The sequence below is a fragment of the Lissotriton helveticus genome, chromosome 12, assembly GCF_964261635.1.
Source record: "Lissotriton helveticus chromosome 12, aLisHel1.1, whole genome shotgun sequence".
Taxonomy (NCBI): Eukaryota; Metazoa; Chordata; class Amphibia; order Caudata; family Salamandridae; genus Lissotriton; species Lissotriton helveticus.
This window is the reverse complement of record NC_136073.1, coordinates 3,004,257-3,025,441: the sequence shown is the minus strand read 5'-3', so window position 1 is coordinate 3,025,441 and position 21,185 is coordinate 3,004,257. Positions and strand designations below refer to the sequence as shown.

The 21,185-nt window shown below is 46.0% G+C and overlaps 1 protein-coding gene across 18 annotated transcripts in view; it reads left to right on the top strand.

Annotated features, from left to right (window-relative positions):
• DAZAP1 (DAZ associated protein 1) overlaps positions 1-21,185 on the top strand; it is a 519,254-nt gene that overhangs the window by 184,347 nt on the left and 313,722 nt on the right. For 17 of the 18 annotated variants that reach the window (XM_078669912.1, XM_078669924.1, XM_078669928.1 and 14 more), the window contains one exon: positions 15,963-15,995. The exons of the other annotated variant lie outside the window; for it this stretch is intronic. In XM_078669912.1, coding sequence (XP_078526038.1) covers positions 15,963-15,995 — 33 coding nt within the window. The remainder of the gene's footprint in view (positions 1-15,962; positions 15,996-21,185) is intronic. 18 annotated transcript variants of the gene reach the window in all.

Here is a 21,185-nt window from a genome sequence, read left to right as displayed (position 1 = left end):
CATGTCTACCCAGGGAGAATCTACTGAGACTCCCCTGGTCAGTGTTGACCCTCCACAGGTCACTTCAAGATGTGCAGCTCTCAGTTTTCAGGAGATGAGACAAATCTGTGTCTCCAGGAAACTGAAGCAGGGGTCTAACCCCACCATTCCCTTTCTGATAGGTATCTTAGAGACATATGATGCCAGAAAGATTTCTCAGTTACATGAGAACATGCCAGCCTTAGAGGGAACCTCTGAGGATCCAGATCTCCCCAACATTGCTACTGCAGTTGAGGAGGAGGATCAAGAGGAACTCTCTGGGGATGAGGTAGACAAAGGTCTTGAGGTAGTCAGAAGGCTAACCAGGGCCAACTTAGACTTACTTGGGCTAGGATCTGGGGGACCCCCAGTACTGACCCGAAGTGGGCCTAACCTTGGAGTTAGGAGAGATAGATCTCTTTCTAGGGACTCCAATAGATCTCTGCACTCTAATGCCTCTTCTCAGGGGAGAAGGAATCCTCCACAGAGGAGATTTACTTCCCCTCAGAGAAGGGAGCATGAAGCTAGGATGAGACAAGCTGAACTGAGGATTGAAAGGGAAGAACTTGCCCTGGCCAAAGAGAAGCTTGCCTTTGCTAGAGAGCAGCAGATGAGTGGGCTAGCTCCCACTGGTGGCAGCAATCTCCCAAGAGATAGAGAGAAGGGTTTAGATACTAAACACCTGACTAAGATAGTGCCCCCCTTTAAGCAAGGGGATGATATCCAGAAATGGATGGCTGCTCTGGAGAGGGCCTGCACTGTGCAGTGCATTCCCCAGAGTCAGTGGGCAGCTATACTGTGGCTCTCCTTTGATGGTAAAGGTAGAGATAAGCGCCTCACTACAAGAGTAGAGGATGCTAACAATTACCAGGTCCTGAAGAATACACTGGTTGATGGGTTTGGTTTAACCACTGAGCAGTACAGGTTGCTGTTCAGAGACACCCAGAAAACTCAGTCTCAGGACTGGTCTGACTTTGTGGATTGTGCCACTAAGGCTTTGGAGGGCTGGTTGCTGGGTAGCAAGGTTACAGATTACACAGGATTGTATAATCTAATGATGAGAGAACAAATTTTAAACAATTGTCAGAACCAGCACCTTGTTGATTCAGATCTGACCTCTCCCCAAGAATTGGGAAAGAAGGCAGACAAATGGGTCAGGACAAGGATCAAGCAGAACCAGAACCAGGGTGGTCAGAAGAAAGCAGACCAGAAGGGTAATGTTAAGAATGAGCAAAATGACCAGAAGTCTTCACCAGGTCCCCAACAAACCAAAGAGGGTGGGGGTCAGGCTTCCCAGAAGAAGAAGACTCAAGAAGGCCAGTCAAAAAGGTGGTGCCAGTACTGCAAAAGTAAATCTCACTGGTTTAGTGAGTGCACCAAAAGAGGAGGACAAACTCCTGCCACTACAGCCCCTAAGGCAACTGCACCCCCTAGTACAGTCAGTAGTGGTAGTGTACCTCCCAAGGCATTAGTTGGGTTAACCTTGGGTACTGAGGGGTCTGACAACTTAGTTGGCACACTCACTCAGGCTGTCCTTGTCTGTACAGGGGATATGGATATGTCCCCTGAGATAAGTCCCAATACTTTGGGCAAATACAGGCAGACGCCTTTGATTAATGGCAAAATGGCTCAGGCCTATAGGGACACTTGTGCCAGTGTCACCATGGTGACACCTAACTTTGTGGACCCTGGACAGATCATGCCAGGTACTGATTTCCTGGTGACCAATGTCAGCAATGTCACTACTAGTCATAGTGTGGCAATTGTGGCTTTCTCCTGGGGTGGAGTGAAGGGACAAAAGAAAGTTGTAGTCAGTTCAGACCTCCCAGTTGATTGTTTGTTGGGCAATGATTTGGAGTCATCACAATGGTCAGAAGTGGAGCAGAGGACTCACATGGAGATGTTAGGCTTGCCAGCACATGTGCTTGCTGTGACTAGGTCACAGGCCAGAAGAGGCCCCACTGAACAGGTGCTGGATCCTGAAATTATGGACCAGACACCTTCCAAGAAGAAGAGCAGTAAGGGTAAGGCTTTGCCTTCCCCCTTGCCCCAGGTTGAGGATCAAGTCTCTGAGGAGGCTGATCTAGAAGAGCTGAGGGAAACTGAGCCTAAAGAGCTTGAACTTGATCAAGTTGAGTTTCTGGGCTCAGGGGGACCCTCCAGAGCAGACCTGGGGAAGGAACAGTTGAGCTGCCTTTCCCTTGAACCCCTCAGACAGCAGGCTGCTGCTGAGGCTGCAGGGAATGCCACAGGTGCCCACAGGGTATACTGGGAAGATGGACACCTGTACTCTGAGTCAAGAGACCCCAAGCCTGGTGCAACCAGGAGGCTGGTCATCCCCTTGTCTCTGAGAGGTTTCCTTCTCACCTTGGCCCATGAGATTCCCCTTGCAGGTCATTTAGGTCAGACAAAGACTTGGGACAGGCTTGTCTCACACTTTCACTGGCCCCATATGAATGAGAATACCAAGGAGTTTTGTCGCTCATGTGTCACTTGCCAAGCCAGTGGTAAGTCAGGTGACACAACAAAGGCCCCCCTCATACCACTACCTGTGGTGGGGGTTCCCTTTGAAAGAGTGGGGATTGACATTGTTGGTCCAATGTAACCCCAGACAGCATCAGGGCACAAGTTTATACTGGTGGTAGTGGATCATGCCACCAGGTATCCTGAAGCTATTCCCCTTAGGACCACTACAGCACCTGTAGTGGCAAGAGCCCTAGTTGGAGTGTTCTCCAGAGTGGGTTTTCCAAAGGAGGTCGTTTCTGACAGAGGTACAAACTTCATGTCAGGATATCTGACTGCCATGTGGAAAGAGTGTGGTGTGAACTACAAGTTCACCACACCCTATCATCCACAATGCAATGGGCTTGTTGAGAGATTCAGCAGGACCCTCAAAGGGATGATTCATGGACTACCTGAAACTCTTAGGAGAAGATGGGATGTCCTGATCCCCTGCCTCTTGTTTGCTTACAGAGAGGTCCCACAGAAGGGGGTTGGCTACAGCCCTTTTGAGCTTCTGTATGGGCATCCTGTAAGAGGACCCCTGTGTTTGGTGAAGGAAGGATGGGAGAGACCTCTCAAAAAGCCTGCAACCAACATAGTGGACTATGTACTTGGTCTCCGCTCCAGGATGGCTGAGTATATGGAAAAGGCATCCAAAAACCTTGAGGCCAGCCAAGAACTTCAAAAAGCTTGGCATGACCAAAAGGCTGTTCTGACTGTGTACCAGCCAGGACAGAAGGTGTGGGTGCTGGAGCCAGTGGCCCCAGCAGCTCTGAAAGACAAATGGTCTGGGCCCCACACCATCGTTGAGCAAAAGGGAGAGGTTACCTACTTGGTGGACCTTGGAACTCCCAGGAGCCCTCTCAGAGTGCTCCATGTTAACAGGCTCAAGGCATATGTTGACAGGAAGGACATGAGCTTGCTCATGGCCACAGATGAGGGACAGGAGGAAGAGAGTGACCCTCTCCCAGACCTGCTCACTCAGAATCCTGATGATGGATCAGTTGATGGTGTTGTCTTTTGTGGCAGCCTCACTGAACATCAGCAACAGGATTGCAGGCAAGTTCTGCAATCCTTCAGACATATGTTCTCTCTGACACCCAGCCAAACTGATTGGTGTACCCATGATGTTGACACTGGAGACAGTCTGCCTGTCAAGAGTAAAATCTACAGACAGCCTGATCATGTTAGAGACTGCATCAAAACTGAAGTGCAGAAAATGTTGGAACTGGGAGTCATTGAGCCCTCAGATAGCCCTTGGGCTAGCCCAGTAGTTCTAGTGCCAAAGCCTCACACCCAGGGTGGTAAGAGAGAGATGAGGTTTTGCGTAGACTACAGAGGCCTCAATGCAGTCACTAAGACTGATGCCCACCCAATACCAAGAGCAGATGAACTTATAGATAGATTGGCTTCTGCCAACTTCTTAAGTACATTTGATTTGACAGCTGGGTATTGGCAAATCAGGTTAGCTGAGGAAGCCAAACCCAAGACAGCATTTTCTACCCCTGGAGGGCATTATCAATTTGTGGTAATGCCCTTTGGATTGAAAAATGCACCTGCCACCTTCCAAAGGTTGGTGAATCAAGTCCTCACTGGGCTGGATGACTTCTGTGCAGCATATCTGGACGATATTGCTGTCTTTAGCTCCACCTGGGAGGATCACCTGGTCCACCTGAGGAAAGTGTTAGAGGCTCTGCAAAAGGCAGGCCTCACTATCAAGGCCACAAAGTGCCAGATAGGGCAGACACAGGTTGTATACCTGGGCCACCTTGTAGGTGGAGGCCAGGTTCAGCCACTGGAGAGTAAGATACAGGCCTCCTGGTCCGAGAGACTGCAGAGCCCAGCAGCGCCCACTCACCTGACTGCGGTGACTTCGCCCGGTGCCATCCTGGTGCCCACTTAATCACTGGCTAGTGATTCAAGAACTTGGTCCCCTCTGCTTTCAGGTTTCCTTCTTCCTTGATCCAGGCTTGGATCCATCGAACTTTCCTTCACTGGTCGCCTGCCAGCAACTTCTTCCTTCCAGGCTCCTGGTCCGGCACGAGGATTCCCGACGTCTTTTCAGACCTATGCAGCTGCAGCCCCTGGGCTAGGTAACTTCGGCACTTCGGTGTCCCAGCATAGCCTCACTATCCAAGGGTCAGGATCCACTGTCGTTTTCTCCCTACCAGGTCGGGTTCGCCCGTGAACACTAACTTTGTGAATTCTAGCTCCCATAGACTTTGTCCCGCATCCCGCGTGAGAGTGCACACTCTGCACCCGAGTCCCCTGGGCCTCCTAGTAGTAATCTAACGATTCCCTAGTCAAGTCCTAGCGATTCCAAAGCCTATTAGTACTGTTACTTACCTGCTAGTAATTCGCATTCCACTTTTAGAGTATATGGTTTTTCGTGCCCCTCGGGCATTTGTGTATAACGTGCTAACTTAAGTATTTTCATAAGAGTTTTGTTGTGTGCTTAGCACCCTGTCCTCATAAAGAGTACAGGGTTGTTGTGATTCTAATAAATATATTGTTTATTTTCATAACACTTGTGTGGTGTCCTTTCACTGGGTGTTCAAGGGGTAATGTGATGGTAAAACAGCTGGCTTAACACGCCCTCTAGAGTCTTAGCCTTAGACTGCTCGTATCCATGCTACTAGGATAGCTGGTCTATAAGGTTGACTTACAACCAATCATCAATAAGGGTTGTTTGGACTGATATATAGTGATCACTAGAATAGTGAACAAGGCACATCAGGTCAACTTCTCACACCCTGTGCAAACGATTCCTTTGAAAATCCAACGCTGGTCTGGTTGCTCCAGACTGGCACTTGCTTCCCTGAAAAGGTGAAGCACCTCAGACCCTCCTGGTCTGCATCAGAAGCTTTTTGTGTATCCTGCGTGGGTTGCCTTTGCTTAGCCTTGTTGGCTCCAATCTTGAAGTCGACCCCTCCATCTGTGAGAACCTTCGTGGGACAGCTCCTCTCCAGCACCTGGTCATCCTCGACGCCTCCTGGTCAGCCTGGCTGCAAAGACAAGCTTCACAACAGCACCTGATTGCTCCTCGACGACGTCTGGTTCCTTCCTGGTTCCACCCGGTCACTGGCTAGTGACCTAGACTCTGTCTCCTCTGCTTTCAGGTCTTCTTCAACTCCGATCCACCCTTGGATCCACCCGGACATCTTCCCCCTGGTCGCCTGCAGCATCTTCTTCCAAGGCTCCATAGGAATCAACGAGAAAACCCGACACACTTTTACACCTATGCACCCTCAGCCCATGGGTGAGGTAACGCGAGTACTTCGGTGCTCCTGCAGGGGTTGACTATCCTAGTGTCTAGTTTTGTTAGTTGTATCTTCCTAGTTAGACCGGAAGTGTCCTAAATCTTTGTTACTTACCTTTTAAAGTTCCCATTGACTTTCTATTGACTCTCGCGTGAGTGTACTGACACTGCACGTGCCGCCTGTGGGCCTCCTACTCCTAACCTAAGGTTCAGATAGTGTAGCCCCAGCGATTCTCCAGGCCCTAGGCCTTTCCTTTTCCCGAGTCGTAGTTCTTATACCACTTACTTAGTATATGGTTTTACGTGCCCCTAGGGCCTAACTGTAAATTGTGCTATTTAAAGTATTTCTAAGAGTAACTTGTTATGTGCTTTTGCCTCTGACCTCATAAAGAGTTCAGAGCAGTGTGTTAGTGAATAAATACATATATATTTTATATATATATCCTGTGTGGTGTCCTTTCATTTGGTATTCAAGGGGTTACATATGGTAAAACAGCTGGCTTTACACGCCCTCACGAGTCTTTTAGCCTAAGACTGTTCTGTCCACGCTACCACTAGGATAGCTGTTCTAAAAGGTTGACTTACAACCATCACCATAAGGGTTGTTGGAACTGGTGCAAGGTGCTCACTAGAATAGTGAACATCATATACCAGGCCAACTTCTCACAGTGACTACAGATAAGTCCCTAGAAGGATGGGGAGCATTTCTTCAAGACCTTCTAGTCAGCGGTTGTTGGAAGTTACACGAGCAGCAGTTACACATAAACTTGATGGAACTTAGGGCAGTCCGTTTCGCACTACTAGCTTTCCTTCCAAGGATAAGAGGGTCGTCAGTGTTGATCAGAACGGACAACACTATTGCGATGCACTGCTTAAACAAACAAGGAGCAACAAGATCTCTCCCTTTCTCAAGAAGCCCAGGACATATGGGAATGGGCGCTACAGCAAGGGATATCCATGACAGCAGAACATCTCCTAGGGGATCAAAACATCAAGGCGGATACTCTCAGCAGGCTCAAGTCATCCTGCTACGAGTGGGAGTTGGATCAAGGGGTCCTGAACAACATTTTTCGAAGATGGGGAAAACCAACAGTGGACCCCTTCGCAACAGGGAAGAACAAGAAATGCCGGTTCTTCGCAACCTGGCTTCCCCAGATGGGGTCTTGGGGGAATGCGTTTTCGATGGCATGGTCCGGCGTCTTTGCCTACGCTTTTCCTCCGATTCCCTTCCTGCCGCGAGTGCTTGTGAAGATCAAGAAAGAACCGCGCAGACTGATCCTGATAGCCCCATGGTGGCCAAGACCACACTGGTTCATGGAGCCGCTGCTGCTATCGGAGGTCCATCCGATTCACCTCCAACCAATTCCATTGTTTCTAACGATCTAGCATCAATGGTTATCAATTGCTCTGCAAACTAGGTCTACTGATTGCTCCCCATAACAAATTAAACCATTGCATTTCACGCAGAGCATTCCAGGTTTCACGAATTGGGGACATATGTCTGGTGATGTTGAAGGTAATGCTGCAGAGGTACTTGGTATTGCCAGTGGTGGAGGTGCATTTTGGCGCAGTCTTCTACATTCTTTGTGAGCTTAGTTCACAGGATGCATGGATTGGAGGTGTTTGCGCATACTAGCAGTGCCACAGGAGTATTTCTTGTTTGGATCTCCTCTGGACAGTACTGCCTGGCAAATCTTTCATGTTACTTTGGTGGCATTACATTTCTTTTGCCCCTCCGGAAAAGTACAAAATTTCCATACGATGGATGTGTATCTTTTGGGAGGGTGAGGTTCTGGTAGGAATTGTTCAGTAACAAAATCATCAGAATCAGATGATTCTTGCAGTGGTGTAGCAATTTTTGTCTCCAAAAAAGAAGTTCAGGTTTCCAATGAACAAAAAGTGACGTTCTTGTCAGGACAGGTCTTCTCCTAAGGAAGGTCTAAGAAGAGTAATTGAAATGGGTGGGGTTCTTCAATAGTTCGAACAGTAAGTGTTATAAACCAATGAAATCTTTTTTTTGGGTCACATGGGATCCGCATTGGGTGCGTACACGCAGCACGCCCTTAGCGCGCCTTTTCCAAATTGCATTTAAAAGTAATATAAGTTTATTAAAACTAAAAGAATATTACTTTTTCCCCCTTAATATTTATATTAAATACATATATATATCTTTTTTTATATCGAAAAATTTCGCAGAAGTCGTGCGCCCACCGCGTTGAACACGTAGATGACGTCCTGCGGAAACGTGCACGGTGTGGCATGATACGTATATGTTGCGTATGCGCTTGAAGTCACTTACGGGTTGAATAGCAATCACGCATAAAAATAGGCACCCATCGCACACCCTACGCGGATCCTACAGAGGAATTCTAAAATGACTGCTACGTTCCACGCAGTAGTTGGGAAAGGTGCCTTTTGGGTGCGGGACTCCTCAAACAAAATTGGGGAATAAAAGAAAACAGAAAATATTATAAAAATATTTTAAAAAATATATATAAATATTACATTTTTTTAAATATATATTAAAAATGTGTAATGTAATCTAAAAAATAAGATATCTAAAAATAAATATATTAAAAAAAATGTAAGTCAGTATCAAATATAACAATTGATACATTTAAAAATTGTCATTGAAAAAATCTTTTGAAATCACTGAAAAAAACAGGGTTCAGGCAGGTTATACTTGGGAATTATAATTTGAAAAACCTTTGAAATTCACTGAAAAAACCATAGGTTTCAAACAGGTTATAGTTAGGAATTAGCATTTAAAAAACCTTAGAAATTCACTGAAAAAACCATAGGTTTTAGGGTGTTATAGTTAGCTGGACATTTCACTCATACAAAACCATTGAAATTCCTCTGTTATAGTTAGTTGTACTAACTGTAACTCTCGCGCCCGCAATCCACTGGTGATGATGTCACATATTACATCATTCATGACATGGTCAGCGACATTACTGATGACATCATCCAATGGATACTCGGATGCACCTCATCATTCACTATTATAACCTTTCATCACTCACTGAAAAATACAGAGTACCATATTTGAATCCATTGACACAGCAATACAGGTATCTAAAAACCCACTCAGTAATTCCTAGATCTACACACACATCTAATCACTTACCTATAGATTCACATACATTGTCTTTTATTGTTTCTACTGTGTTGGACATGTGTCTACTGTGTTGGACATGTGCCATTGGGAAATGTTTTTGCTCATCACCACACCCATAAAGCTATTCAGTCACGAAACAACAATTATAACACTTAGTCTTAACCTCATATACGTACTGATTTAACTATTCATATATCTTTGGGTAGTCATAGGTCCCCCACCGAACCACACACACAATCACTCTCCATTACAAATAATCAGTTAACTAATCAATAAGTAATATAGAGTTTCACGTAGCTAGTAACCAAATGGTGTAGCAATTTACACAACTGACCAAGTAATACAGCTATTCATACAATTTTTGTCACTATCCAATATATTTACTGAGACACTAAAAATTACTCAAGTAAACAATATATATATATATATATATATATATATATATATATATATCTATCAGCCCCATAACATCCAAACTAAAAAGGGGACAAACAACCAGAAAACAACTCAGCAATACTGGTATAGCAATAAATCACTTAAGAAAAGTTGTAATAGAGACCATACACCCAAATGGCTTCATACAAGAATTTCTTTATTTTCCAGCACAAGGAATATAATACAAGTATTTGAAGGCAGTTTGGCCACCCTGCAACTGCAGGCACCATCAAGCGTCCAGCGGCTTCCCTTTGTTGTCTTCCCTCGAGGATCCAGACTTCAGAGCCCGACGAGACCCGGATTCCCAGACCTCTCCGACCTCAACTCACATCTGCAGCACAGCTGAGATCCGTGGGTGCGATGACACGTGGGACCGGCCATCTTGGAAGAACCTGCACTTCGCTTCCAGCACGACTCCAGAGGTAAACTCGACCAAGTGCTTTGGGGATTGAGAAGCCCCAGCCCCGAGCAGCCCCTGCACCGAAGATCAGCCCTCCAGCATCCACGAGATCTGCGTGGGGCCCTTCTGCTTGTTTGCTGCTCGACGCGTTGTCTGGTCACTTGCCGGCTGGCTAGTGGCCTCCTAGACGACGAACCTTTGAATCTTTGCTGCTGGTCTGGTTGCTCCAGACTGGCCCTTGCTCCCTTCCAAAAGAGGGGCACCCGGGACTCTCCTAGTCCGCACCAGACGTCTTTTCCCTTCACTGCGTGGGTTGCCTTTGCCAAGGCCTGTTGACTCCAATCTAGGATCCAACACCGCCGACAGCGAGAGCCTGCGTGGGACAGCTCGTGCCTCCATCCTGGTCGTCGAAGACCCCTCCTGATCGACGTGGCTGCAGAGTCAAGCGTCCACTCTTCACCTGATCGCGACGACAGCACCTGGTTCCTTCCTGGTTCCACACCGGTCACTGGCTAGTGACTTTGAACACTGTCCCCTCTGCTTTCAGGTCCTCTTCTTCACCGATCCACCCTTAGATCGCACCGGACATCTTCCTCCTGGTCGCCTGCAGCATCTTTTCTTTCAGGCTCCATTGACTTCAACGCGAGAACCCGACACACTTTGGCACCTATGCGCCTGTGGGTGAGGCAACGAGAGCATTTCGGTGCTCAAGGGTAGTCTAACTGTCCTAGTGTCCAATTCCACAGTCGTTGCTGTCCTAACTAGTCAGAATTGTCCGTACTTACCTTTTACTTGAACTGTACTGTCCATAGACGTTGTTACGCATCTCGCGTGTGAGTTCACACTCTGCACACGCGTTCCGTGGGCCTCCTAATACTTACCTGAAGTTAGTGTAGCGTGGTCCCATCGATCCTACAGCCTCTGGACAGTTCCATTCCTTTTATCGACTCTCACATTCCACTTACTTAGTATATGGTTTGTCGTGCCCCTAGGGCACCATTGTAATTTTGTGCAACTTGTATTTTTCGTAAGAGATTGTCATGTGCTTAGCCCTCTGACCTCATAAAGAGTTCAGAGGTGTTGTTATTAATAAATATACTGTTTATTTTCATAAAAACCTGTGTGGTGTCCTTTCATCTGGTATTCAAGGGGTTATATTGTGGTAAAACAGCTGGCTTCACATGCCAAAAGAGTTTAGCCTAAGACTGCTTTGTCCATGCTACCATTAGGATAGCTGGTCTATAAGGTTGACTTACAACCAATCACCATAAGGGTTGTTTGGACTGATACAAGGTGATCACTAGAACTAGTGAGCATCATATATCAGGCCAACTTCTCACAACAGTTAGGTCAGTTCTTTTTTACGGCTCCTTCTGTGAGGATCCTGGAGCTTGAGCTTGACAGTTTTTTTACTTTTTAGTCAGAAATTGTTATTTTTCTTGCTGTTTAGCATTTGTCATGTGCTGGAAGAAGTTTTACCTTCTTTTTCTGACAGAAACTTGTCATCTTTTTCTGTCAAAATGCCAGCTCTCTTTAGGAAACTGTCCATCTTGTGGAAAAAAGATGGCTATCTCAGATCCACACTCTGTGTGTATCGCCTGTCTTCCTTCTTCTCATACGGTAGACTCCTGTTATCACTGCAAAAGGTTTTCCTCAAAGACACTTCGTGATAGAGAGAGGATTCGGCTTCAAGCGGTGATGGAGAGAGAAAAAACACATCCAGAAAGTGGCCTTGGGGATCAAGAGCCCTCCTCTCATCAGAAGCGTCGACACCTTCTACAGTGTGCCTCTACAATATCGAGAAAAAGGCAGATTCCAGATTGTTCGCCATCGGTGTCGCAGCCACCGTAGAAGAAAAGGCCTGAACAGTCTCCGACGTCGAGACGGCTTAACTCGAGAAAGGCCTCGACGTCTAAGTGTCCTGCTTTGGAACCTAGGTATGGCCAAGATGCGGGTCTATCGACGTCGAAACATGTATTGTCGTCGAGACCCCCATTGACGTCGAGACACTCTCCGTCACCTCACCGTAGGTCGACGTCGAGAAGCTTGTATATTTCTATTTGCTCCGGGATCCTGCACGTGGGCAGGGATTATTCAGTGCTTATGACTATTGATGAGTATCCCCTGAAAGAGAACTAGGATTACAGGTAAGTAATTCATCCCTCTCAACCAATCACAGGGCTAAAGTTTTGAAATCGGGCTCTCATTGGAGGTTCGCAGGACTCTAGCGAGCCCAACCGTCCAATTACACAATTATTTTATACCCTTAATTTCTCAAACTACCAAACTGATTTAAACTAAATCACAAAAGGCACAATATGCTGACCAAGATGTAGCTTCCTGCCGAATTTGGTGTAATCCTTTCAGTCTTTTTTGCTGTAGCCATGTCTAAAAAAATAGTCTAAGGAAAATGCATGGGGATTTCACGTTATGGGACCCCCCTTTGTTTTTTATCGGCCCCTTCTTGACGTATCACTCGAATCTTTCCTTTCATGGAAGGAGCTGAGGTGGGTGGCGTTTTTTTTTTAAGTAAACTTTTCTGACGATTTGTCAAATGGGGCCAAAGTTATTAGCAAACCAAAGTAGGCCCTATCTATGGAAAAGCCAACTTAACTATTACCTAGTGGCAACCGCCACTAGGTAATATATATAAAGAACAATTCTTACCCGGTCGCGGTGAAGAAAGCGAGCCACTCCAGATCAGGGTTTCAACTAAGTTTCTTTATTGCGTCAGAAAACAAAACACGTATTTGGACCTCTGAAGGTCTTGGTCACATGACCACGGATAATAGTGCCCTTTTACACCACGTCACACAGGACGCAAGGATGATAACAGTGAAAAGACTCACGTTTCTTAGTTCAACTTTAAGAGCATAATTGTGATAAAAGTAGAAAATTAAACTATCTTTCATTGAGTTCAAAGCAGTCAATGAAAAGTGACAAATGATAATTACTGTGCGAAGTCACAGTACAAATCTTGTTTGCGTGACACAAGGATGCATAATAGGAAGACTGAGTTGATGGCTTGGAGTAGCCCAGAAACTACATGTCCCAATATCCCTTTGCACAAGTGTCTCAACCAAGAGTTGGCAATAAATGAATTCAGTACTTTACGTGGCCTTGTTTCTGGCCTTCGGGCCATTTTATAATCTTTCATGAGTACGGCAGCACTGTCAGTTGTAGTGGAACATTTGAGTACGGCTTTTATAAAAACATTGCTCAGAATTACCCAAATTTCAAACAATTTCCCAAATTTACTTCATTAAGTGTCCTTCTCCGGATTAAGTATCAATATACATGTTGAGACAGTTCAACATACATGGCTCAGTATTTTAGATATGTGAAAACTGCATTTCTGTGTAGACACAACCAATACTGAACTAACAATTACCAGGCACTGACTCCGTGGAAGTTTGACAATGTAGTTTTAATGCTCTCACAGCAACGAACCCTGGCGCGTTTTGCCGCTTTGTTCACCAGATGTATGTATATATGTTATCAGCCCAACCACTTTTAACTAATCTCACCCAAAAGGAAAAGGGATTCCCCAGGTAGGAAGTACACCTCTCCCATGCCGTTTAACTGTCTGTATGTGGCTAATCTCGGGTGTATATCTGTGTGTATTTATTTGTTTAGTGTCATGTGTGGCTGTGGATACACCTGCTTAGCACAAGTCTGCCATCTAGTGATGGACTTGGAAGTGTACAAGTTGTTCTTCGATGAAGTCTTTCCTTTCACTTGTTAGTGGTGACTAGTCTTGCTTGCAGTGTTTTTTCCGCCATCTTGTTCGGTCTTGGGCTCCTCTGCTCCGGTTGACACAGTCATTAGGATCCTGTTCTAATACCGTCTGTATCGTTTTTGATCCAGATTCAATCCCGATTTAAGTTCTAACTTTTTTAACACAGATTTTGCTTGGGCGACTTGACTCCATTACACCATTCAGGGCCGAAATTCTCTTATACTTTTTTTTACAATGAAGCGACCAAAAGGTGATGGAATGGACTCTTTTTAAATGTCCTTCCTGCCTTTCTAAATTTCCACCTACAAATTTCCACATAGTGTGTAATTCCTGCCTCCCTCCTAATAATCAATTACAGACCTGTGAGGCCTGCAAATCATTCAGGTCAAAGGAAACGCTGAGATTAAGCCAGAAGACTGCAAATGTATTACCACAACATCAGGGCTGTATGTGCACACCCATTCTCCCACCCCCAACCAGTTTACCATATGTTTGCCCTGGGGAGGATCCCAGGGCGCGAGTGTGCTGCATTTTGCAAAATTCAATTTAATAAAAGTTTTAATCCCCGGCTGGGTCCCTTTGGACCCCCAATATCTTGGGGGAATGATGGGGGTGTTTCAGGGGATTCCTACCCTGCCCCTCCCCTTTATTTTCTGTGCGACTCCTCTTCAAGGAGAGTCTCAAGATGGCTGGCAGCACTTCCTGGTTGAAGTGTCGGAAGCCAATCAAATTTTAGTAGGATCTGCGAGTCCACTACGAGGACTTGCGTCCCTAGATATCTATTTTTTTTAAACTTAAATATCTCGAACTACTGAATGGATTTACATCAAATCTCAAAAAGAATGCTTTCTTGATCAGCAATCTAGCTTTCTGTGAAATTTGGTGTAAATCTGTTCAGCTATTCAGGCTGTAGTTGTGTTAAAAAAAAGACAAAACCCCATAGACAAAACATGCGGAAAACGTGTTTTGGGACCCCCATTTTTCTCTCCCCCCTTAACTGATCACCCCAAAACTTTCCACACAGCAGCTGAACCAAAAAGGAGATGTTGTGTGAAAAGGTTGTGGAGATTCGTCGAGCCGGGCCAAAGTTTTTGGCAAAACAAAAAAAGCTTTTTCTATGGGAACTTTGGTTCTAACTATAACTGGTAGTGTGTGTGTGTATGTATATGCGTATGCGTTTGTATGTGTGTATGTATAGTCTCCTGGTGACTCTTAAGCAGCTGCCCATGAAGAAGAGGCTAAAATACCTCGAAACGCGTCAGCATTATGAACATGTTGCCGGGATGTGGTTGCTGGCCGCCATAAACTTATGAACCCTCCAGTTTGCAGCAGCAGTCGTGTGCGCCCAGAAATGCTTTGGGCCTTTGTTGAAAATAGAAGTACGCGGCAGTCCTGCCGCGCTGAGCGCACCAGTCTCATCAAACAAAAAGGAGAGGCTGCAGCAGGAACGAGTCCTACTGAGACAACACTGCTGCTGGTGCATAATTGGATCAGCGCCCTGCCCGTAGCCCTACTAAGGGTAAAAACAATTGCTGCCAAGTGAAGTCCGTGGAACCCACTTAGGATTGTACTACACTTACCAGCATGCCCCTGTGCACTAAGCAACACCCACGATGGGCGGGACAATACAAATAGGCATGCTGGTTCTCCTGGTGACTCCTAAGCAGCTGCCCATGAAGAAGAGGCTAAAATACCTCGAAATGCGTCGGCATTATGAACATGTTGCCCGGATGTGGTTGCTGGCCGCCATAAACTAATGAACCCTCCGGTTTGCAGCAGCAGTCGGGTGCGCCCAGAAATGCTTTGGGCCTTTGTTGAAAAAAGAAAAAAAAAATTATATATGTATGATATATTTGTTTCTTTGGGGGTCAAGTAATTTGGTAGTTTGAGATTCCCCATCTTTCGATCCGTATTCCCCACTCAATGCCAAAGCTGTGGGGCCGTAGAAATATGTAAGCTGTGTGCATTGTTTACGATTTCCTTGTTAATTATAAATGTATGAATCTTCCAATTTCATAGATCCACCTTATCGATTACAGACTTGTGTACTGCTTGTTGCAATGTATGCCTCTGCTGGATAACCTACTTAAATATAGGTGTATCTTTCTTTCTTAATGGATTACAGGTCAGGTCACCACTTTTTTTAAGGTCGTGGTTCGCACAATGCTGTTCTAGTGCACAGTTGTCTTAAGAATATGATTAAAGACCAGTTTGAAACATATTTCAGTAAAATAAACATTAATTCTGACACCCTAAGCTGCGGTGACTGCTGCTGATCATGTAACTGTGACCTGCGTATGTGATGACAAGTAGTGAGTATAAAGTAGTGTCACTTAGTTGGGTAATAAGTATTGTGCTATTTAAAGCACCATGAAATTGAAAAGCTAAATGAGCAAACCCTCAGACAAGCAAAAGTATTTTCATAAGAGATAATGTGGAAGTGATGAGGTGATCCTTAATTTACAGAATGGTTTCTGCTTTGTTCTAGGTATGTGGATGACTACAACCGGGCAGGCCATCAGTAAGTATATAGTAAATTTATTTTGTACTATGGTATTACCTCATTTTGGAAGTCTAGCGTAAGCCATACAGACTTTTAACCATAAACATGATTTTTCCCTTTTGAGCACTGATGCCTAGCTTTAGCCTGCAACTTTTAAAGGTGTGTGGCGTATTCTGAGCAATAGATCAAGCTACTCATCCTTGGCAGACTCACTCCTAATGTCCGGCAACATTGACTTCTCACTAGGTGCATTGTTAGCTCTTCACTTTGCACATTCTGCTCTATCTTATCTCACTCCCAAAGTTTGTAAGCAATGTGCATACAACATTGTTGTGCTCCCATCGCTTTGATGTGTTGTTTATCTCCTTTTTACACCCAGGCATTGTGATATTCTCTGATGAATTGGCTTACCGCTTGTGACTCCACGTTCACATTGATTGCGTTCATTAATAGTGTTTCTAATTCTTTGAATAGTTATACTTGCCCCAGTATTGGAACTTTCATAGATTCCCATGCTTTGTATCATTCGGCCGTCGTCGGAATGGGAGCCTCGGTAAATAAAATAAAAAATACCATAGCAGTAGGTACAAAAGAGAAAACTATGCTTAGGCCTCATCTCATTTTGTAGCTTATCCACCTCTTTTTATAAAAGAGACCAAAAATTCTGCAACAACCAATAAGAACAGCCTCACCCCATAGAACCCTCCTGAGAGAGCCTCAGAGCCTCAGATTTTTTACCGCACGTTGTGCTTAGGGAGTCTCCACTGAGCTCTGCTCAGTTTTCTCTTCAGATTGGATTCTTGTTCCATTTCTTCAACTTTAATATGTCTGACAAGGAGAAGAAGGCCTTATTTAGAGCTTGTGCTACTTTTTCTAAGAAGAGGCTGTTTGTGGAGGACAAGCATGAGGACTGTATCTACTGCTTGTACCCGGACCACAAGGCCACAGATTGTAAAATCTGCAGAACATTCTCTACAAAGACCTTGAGAGACCGGGAAGGCCGCTTGTTGACTTGGCTGCAGAAAATGAAGTTACGTAAGGAGGTTTTGTCATCTGACAGTGAGGATTCTTCCTCAGCTGCGTCCTCCAGAAGATCCAAGAAGAGGGGTAGGTCATCCCCTTCAACATCTACTGAGCCTCCTGTGAAAGCCTTTTACAAAAGACCTCAGATAGGTCTGAAAGGCCTAGTCCCATAAATTCTCCTCACCGAGGTGTAAAGGAGAGCCTGGGACAGACGGAGGAGACACAGACAGCTAAGAAGGTGAAGAAAGGTTTATCTGTTACTTCTCCACCATCTGAAAAAGAGAAGGATGTAAAAAACCTTCTGCTGTCCCTCAGGACGGAATATCGGACAAGAAAACACGTCCGTCGACGACAAACAGCTGGTACGTCGACGACTACTTCCAGAAAGGACTTGAGTTCAGGTACAGCTTCGTCGACGGGCCCGTCGATGGCGGCTTCGTCGACGGCGGCATTGATATCTTCGTCGACGTTTAAGGTACCTGTTTCCTGCTAGTCGACGGTGGTGTTTATATCTTCGACAATAATGACGGCGAAGATAGTGGCGGCGACGAGGACAACGTCGACGACTGTAGCCATGATGATTCTGACGACGAGCTCGTCGACGGTCCCTTCGACTGTTCCATCGGCGACGATTTCGCCGACGTTTCCGTCGACGACGATTCAAAGGGTCCGCATATCTATAAAAAGACAGCAAATTACCCCAGAGATGACATTTCCTCGGCGGGTAACACCTTTGCCTCCCACTTTGCTTCTTGAGGAGGAGTCTGATGACGATGAGGATGGTCCTTATGGAGATGCTTATAGCCCATCCGAACTACAAGTAAAATATCAAGATTCGGATTCTGATGAGTGCTATACTGAAGAGCGCCAGTTTGTTCAGCAAGAAAGGCCTCCACAAAAATCACGTCAGGATATAGTTGCAATGCCGTCCTCTCTTATAAGGGACTTACGACTGATGTTACAAGTCTACAAAAAGAGGTTTCAGTCGCAAACTGTGGAACAGCAAGAGTGTCCTCCTTCTCCATCCATTCCTACTACTCCTGCAGTTGCAGTGACGCCTCTGGTTTCTCGAGTTTCGGAACCAAAACCCAGAGAGAGCAATCAGGAGGTTGTGACTGTTCAGGATGATGTCTCGTCTGACGGAGATCTTCAGGTTGATCCTTCTCAGGACCAGGATAGAGGTTGGGACGATGATGTCATTCAGGACCCAGATTCACCAGTGCCGGATACTGCTACCTCCCCTCCAGCTGACATTGGAGGTTTCCATAATCTTATGGAGAGGGCATCCAAGAGATTTGGCCTTCCTATTAAGACAGTACAATCAGACGATTTCCTTTACGACTTCAAGGAACCTTACAGAAAGTCCATTCGTTCAATACCAATAATTGAACATGTATGGTCGGAAGGTACTAAAGTGATGCAGAATCCTGCAACAGTCATCCATGTTCTTCCCCGGCTGGAGAAGAAATATAAAGCTCCAGAAGGCAGTCCCGCTTGCCTGACTGGTCAGCCGAAGCCGGACTCAGTTATTTCCCAGGCAGCGCAGAGCAAGTCCAAGAATCCTTCGACACTACTTACATCACTGCCTGACAAGGAAGTGAGACGTCTGGACAATGTGGGAAAAATGTTTTCTACTATGGCCAGCCTCCTGGTTCGAGCTGCTAATGCTCTTGCTATCTTGGGCAGATATGATCGCCAGATGTGGTGCGATTTATCCCCGTTTGTGGACCAACTTCCGGATGGAGCGAAGGATGAAGCCAGGAAGATACTGGTGGAAGGGGAGCGTTCCTTTTCAGAGGTGATAGATTGTGCTATGGACATAGCAACGACTGCTTTCCGTGCACTGTCGGGTTCAGCACTTTTAAGGCGTCAGGGCTGGCTACGGGCAACCTGGTTTCGCCAGGAAGTTCAAAATAAGATCTTGGACTTATCTTACGACGGAGAGATGCTTTTTGGAAAGCATGTAGATGATGCCCTTCAAGGCATAAAGAAGGACACTGACATGGCAAGGTCCTTGGGGACATTGCATTACCGCAAAGTTCCTTTCAGAGGTGCGAGAGGGAGAAGTTTTTCCTCGTACAGAGGTGGCAATCAACAGCGCTACTCTTCGTACTCACAGCCCTCTCAATCTTACAAGCCACAATACGCACAGCGCCAAGGTCAGTCGGCGTCTTTCTCTCGTCAATCATCAAGAGGGCGTCAAGGGAGAGATAATTCTAAGCGACAACAGCGGCTTCTTGGCTCTTTCTACTGTTCCTACCCCCCGATAACATCAGTGGGGGGCAGGATTTCTCATTGTCTACGAAGCTGGAAGTTTATTACATCAGACCAGTGGGTTCTGAATATCATTCAGGGTGGCCACACTTTGGAGTTTCAACAGCTTCCTCCTACCAGAGCTCCAGGCGCCAACGAGTTGAAACATCTAGGACTTCTACGTCTCGAAGCCCACCAACTTTTCATCAAGGGGGCAATAGAACCTGTACCTCACTCCCAGAGGGGGAAAGGTTTTTATTCCAGGTTCTTCCTGGTTTGCAAGACAAAGGAGAAGTGGCGTCCAATGTTAGATCTAAGGGAGCTCAACACCTATCTCATAAAGCTATCTTTCAGGATGGTCACCCTTCAGGATATTCTACGTCTACTGAATCCAGGAGACTACATGGCGACTCTGGATTTAGAGGATGCATACTTCCATGTGCTGATCCACCCAGCTCACAGGCAATACCTACGCTTCACAGTAGGCAAGTGCCACTTTCAGTTCAAAGTGCTTCAATTTGGTCTCGGGTCCGCACCAAGGATATTTACAAAAGTACTGGCTCCGGTGGCGGTGTTTATCAGAAAACAATCTCTAGAGGTCTTTCCCTACCTAGACGATAGGCTGATAAAAGCTCCATCTTTCCAGGCAGCTTCCAGGGCGGTCACAAGCTGCATTCAACTTTTCAACAAACTGGGCCTTCAACTCCACAAAGAGAAATCGATCCTTCTTCCATCCAGGTCAGCAAAGTTTCTAGGCTCTATTCTGGACACAAATCGTTGCGCGGCCTTTCCAACGGAGGAACATCAGAACAAACTTATTCTGTCAGCTCGTCTCTTGCAAAAGAGGAAATCGCTGTTGGTCCGTCTCTACAAGTCCCTGCTTGGATCGATATCATCCTGCATACTATTGATTCCGCACTGCAGGCTTCGAATGCGTCCGCTACAAGAGCAACTGGACAGGCAATGGCAGGCTTGTTCGACGACAGGATCACAGTGACATCAGCAATGAAAAAAGCAAGCAGCTGGTGGTTGGTAAAAGGCAACATCTCAAAAGGGTTAACCTACACGCTTCCTCCATCCCCCATGGTTCTAACCACAGACGCCTCACTAGAAGGCTGGGGACCACAGACGCCTCACTAGAAGGCTGGGGAGCGGTACTACAAGAGTTGAAGGTGAGCGGTCATTGGGATCCAGATCAACGCAAGTTCCACATCAATCTATTCGAACTCAGAGCTATTCGCTTGGCCCTACAGGCCTTTCTTCCGAGGATTCAGAATCGCACAGTGCTGGTTCGCACGGACAACACAACAGCCATGCACTATATAAACAAACAGGGCGGGACAAGATCCCGGGCTCTTTCAAAAGAACCTCAGGAAATTTGGGACTGGGCAATTCTCCACAACATTGCTCTTACGGCAGAGCACCTCACAGGCTCGCTCAATTCAACAGCGGATGCGTTGAGTCGCCAAAGATCGATCGGTCACGAGTGGGAGTTAGACCAGACCATTCTCGAGGTCTTTTCAGTTTGGGGAACCCCGACCATAGACCTGTTTGCAACCCCAGAAAACACCAAATGCCAGTTCTACGCAAGCCGGGATCACCAACGGGGGTCCTTGGGGAATGCGCTTTTGATAGCCTGGTACGGCACATTGGTCTATGCCTTTCCTCCAATTCCATAAATCCCGAGGCTGATCAGGAAACTCAAAGCAGAACCTTGCAAAATGATTTTAATGGCACCAGTGTGGCTCCGACAGTTCTGGTACACGGAACTCCTCCTGCTTTCTCAAGACCAACCGATTCGCATGCAGCCTATTCCGTCTGTTGACAATGTCTCAGGGTCAACTGCTCCATCCAGATCCGAGCTCACTCCAATTGACCGCGTGGCTCCTGAGTTCAGAGAATTCCAGGATTCGAAACTCACAGAAGAGTGCA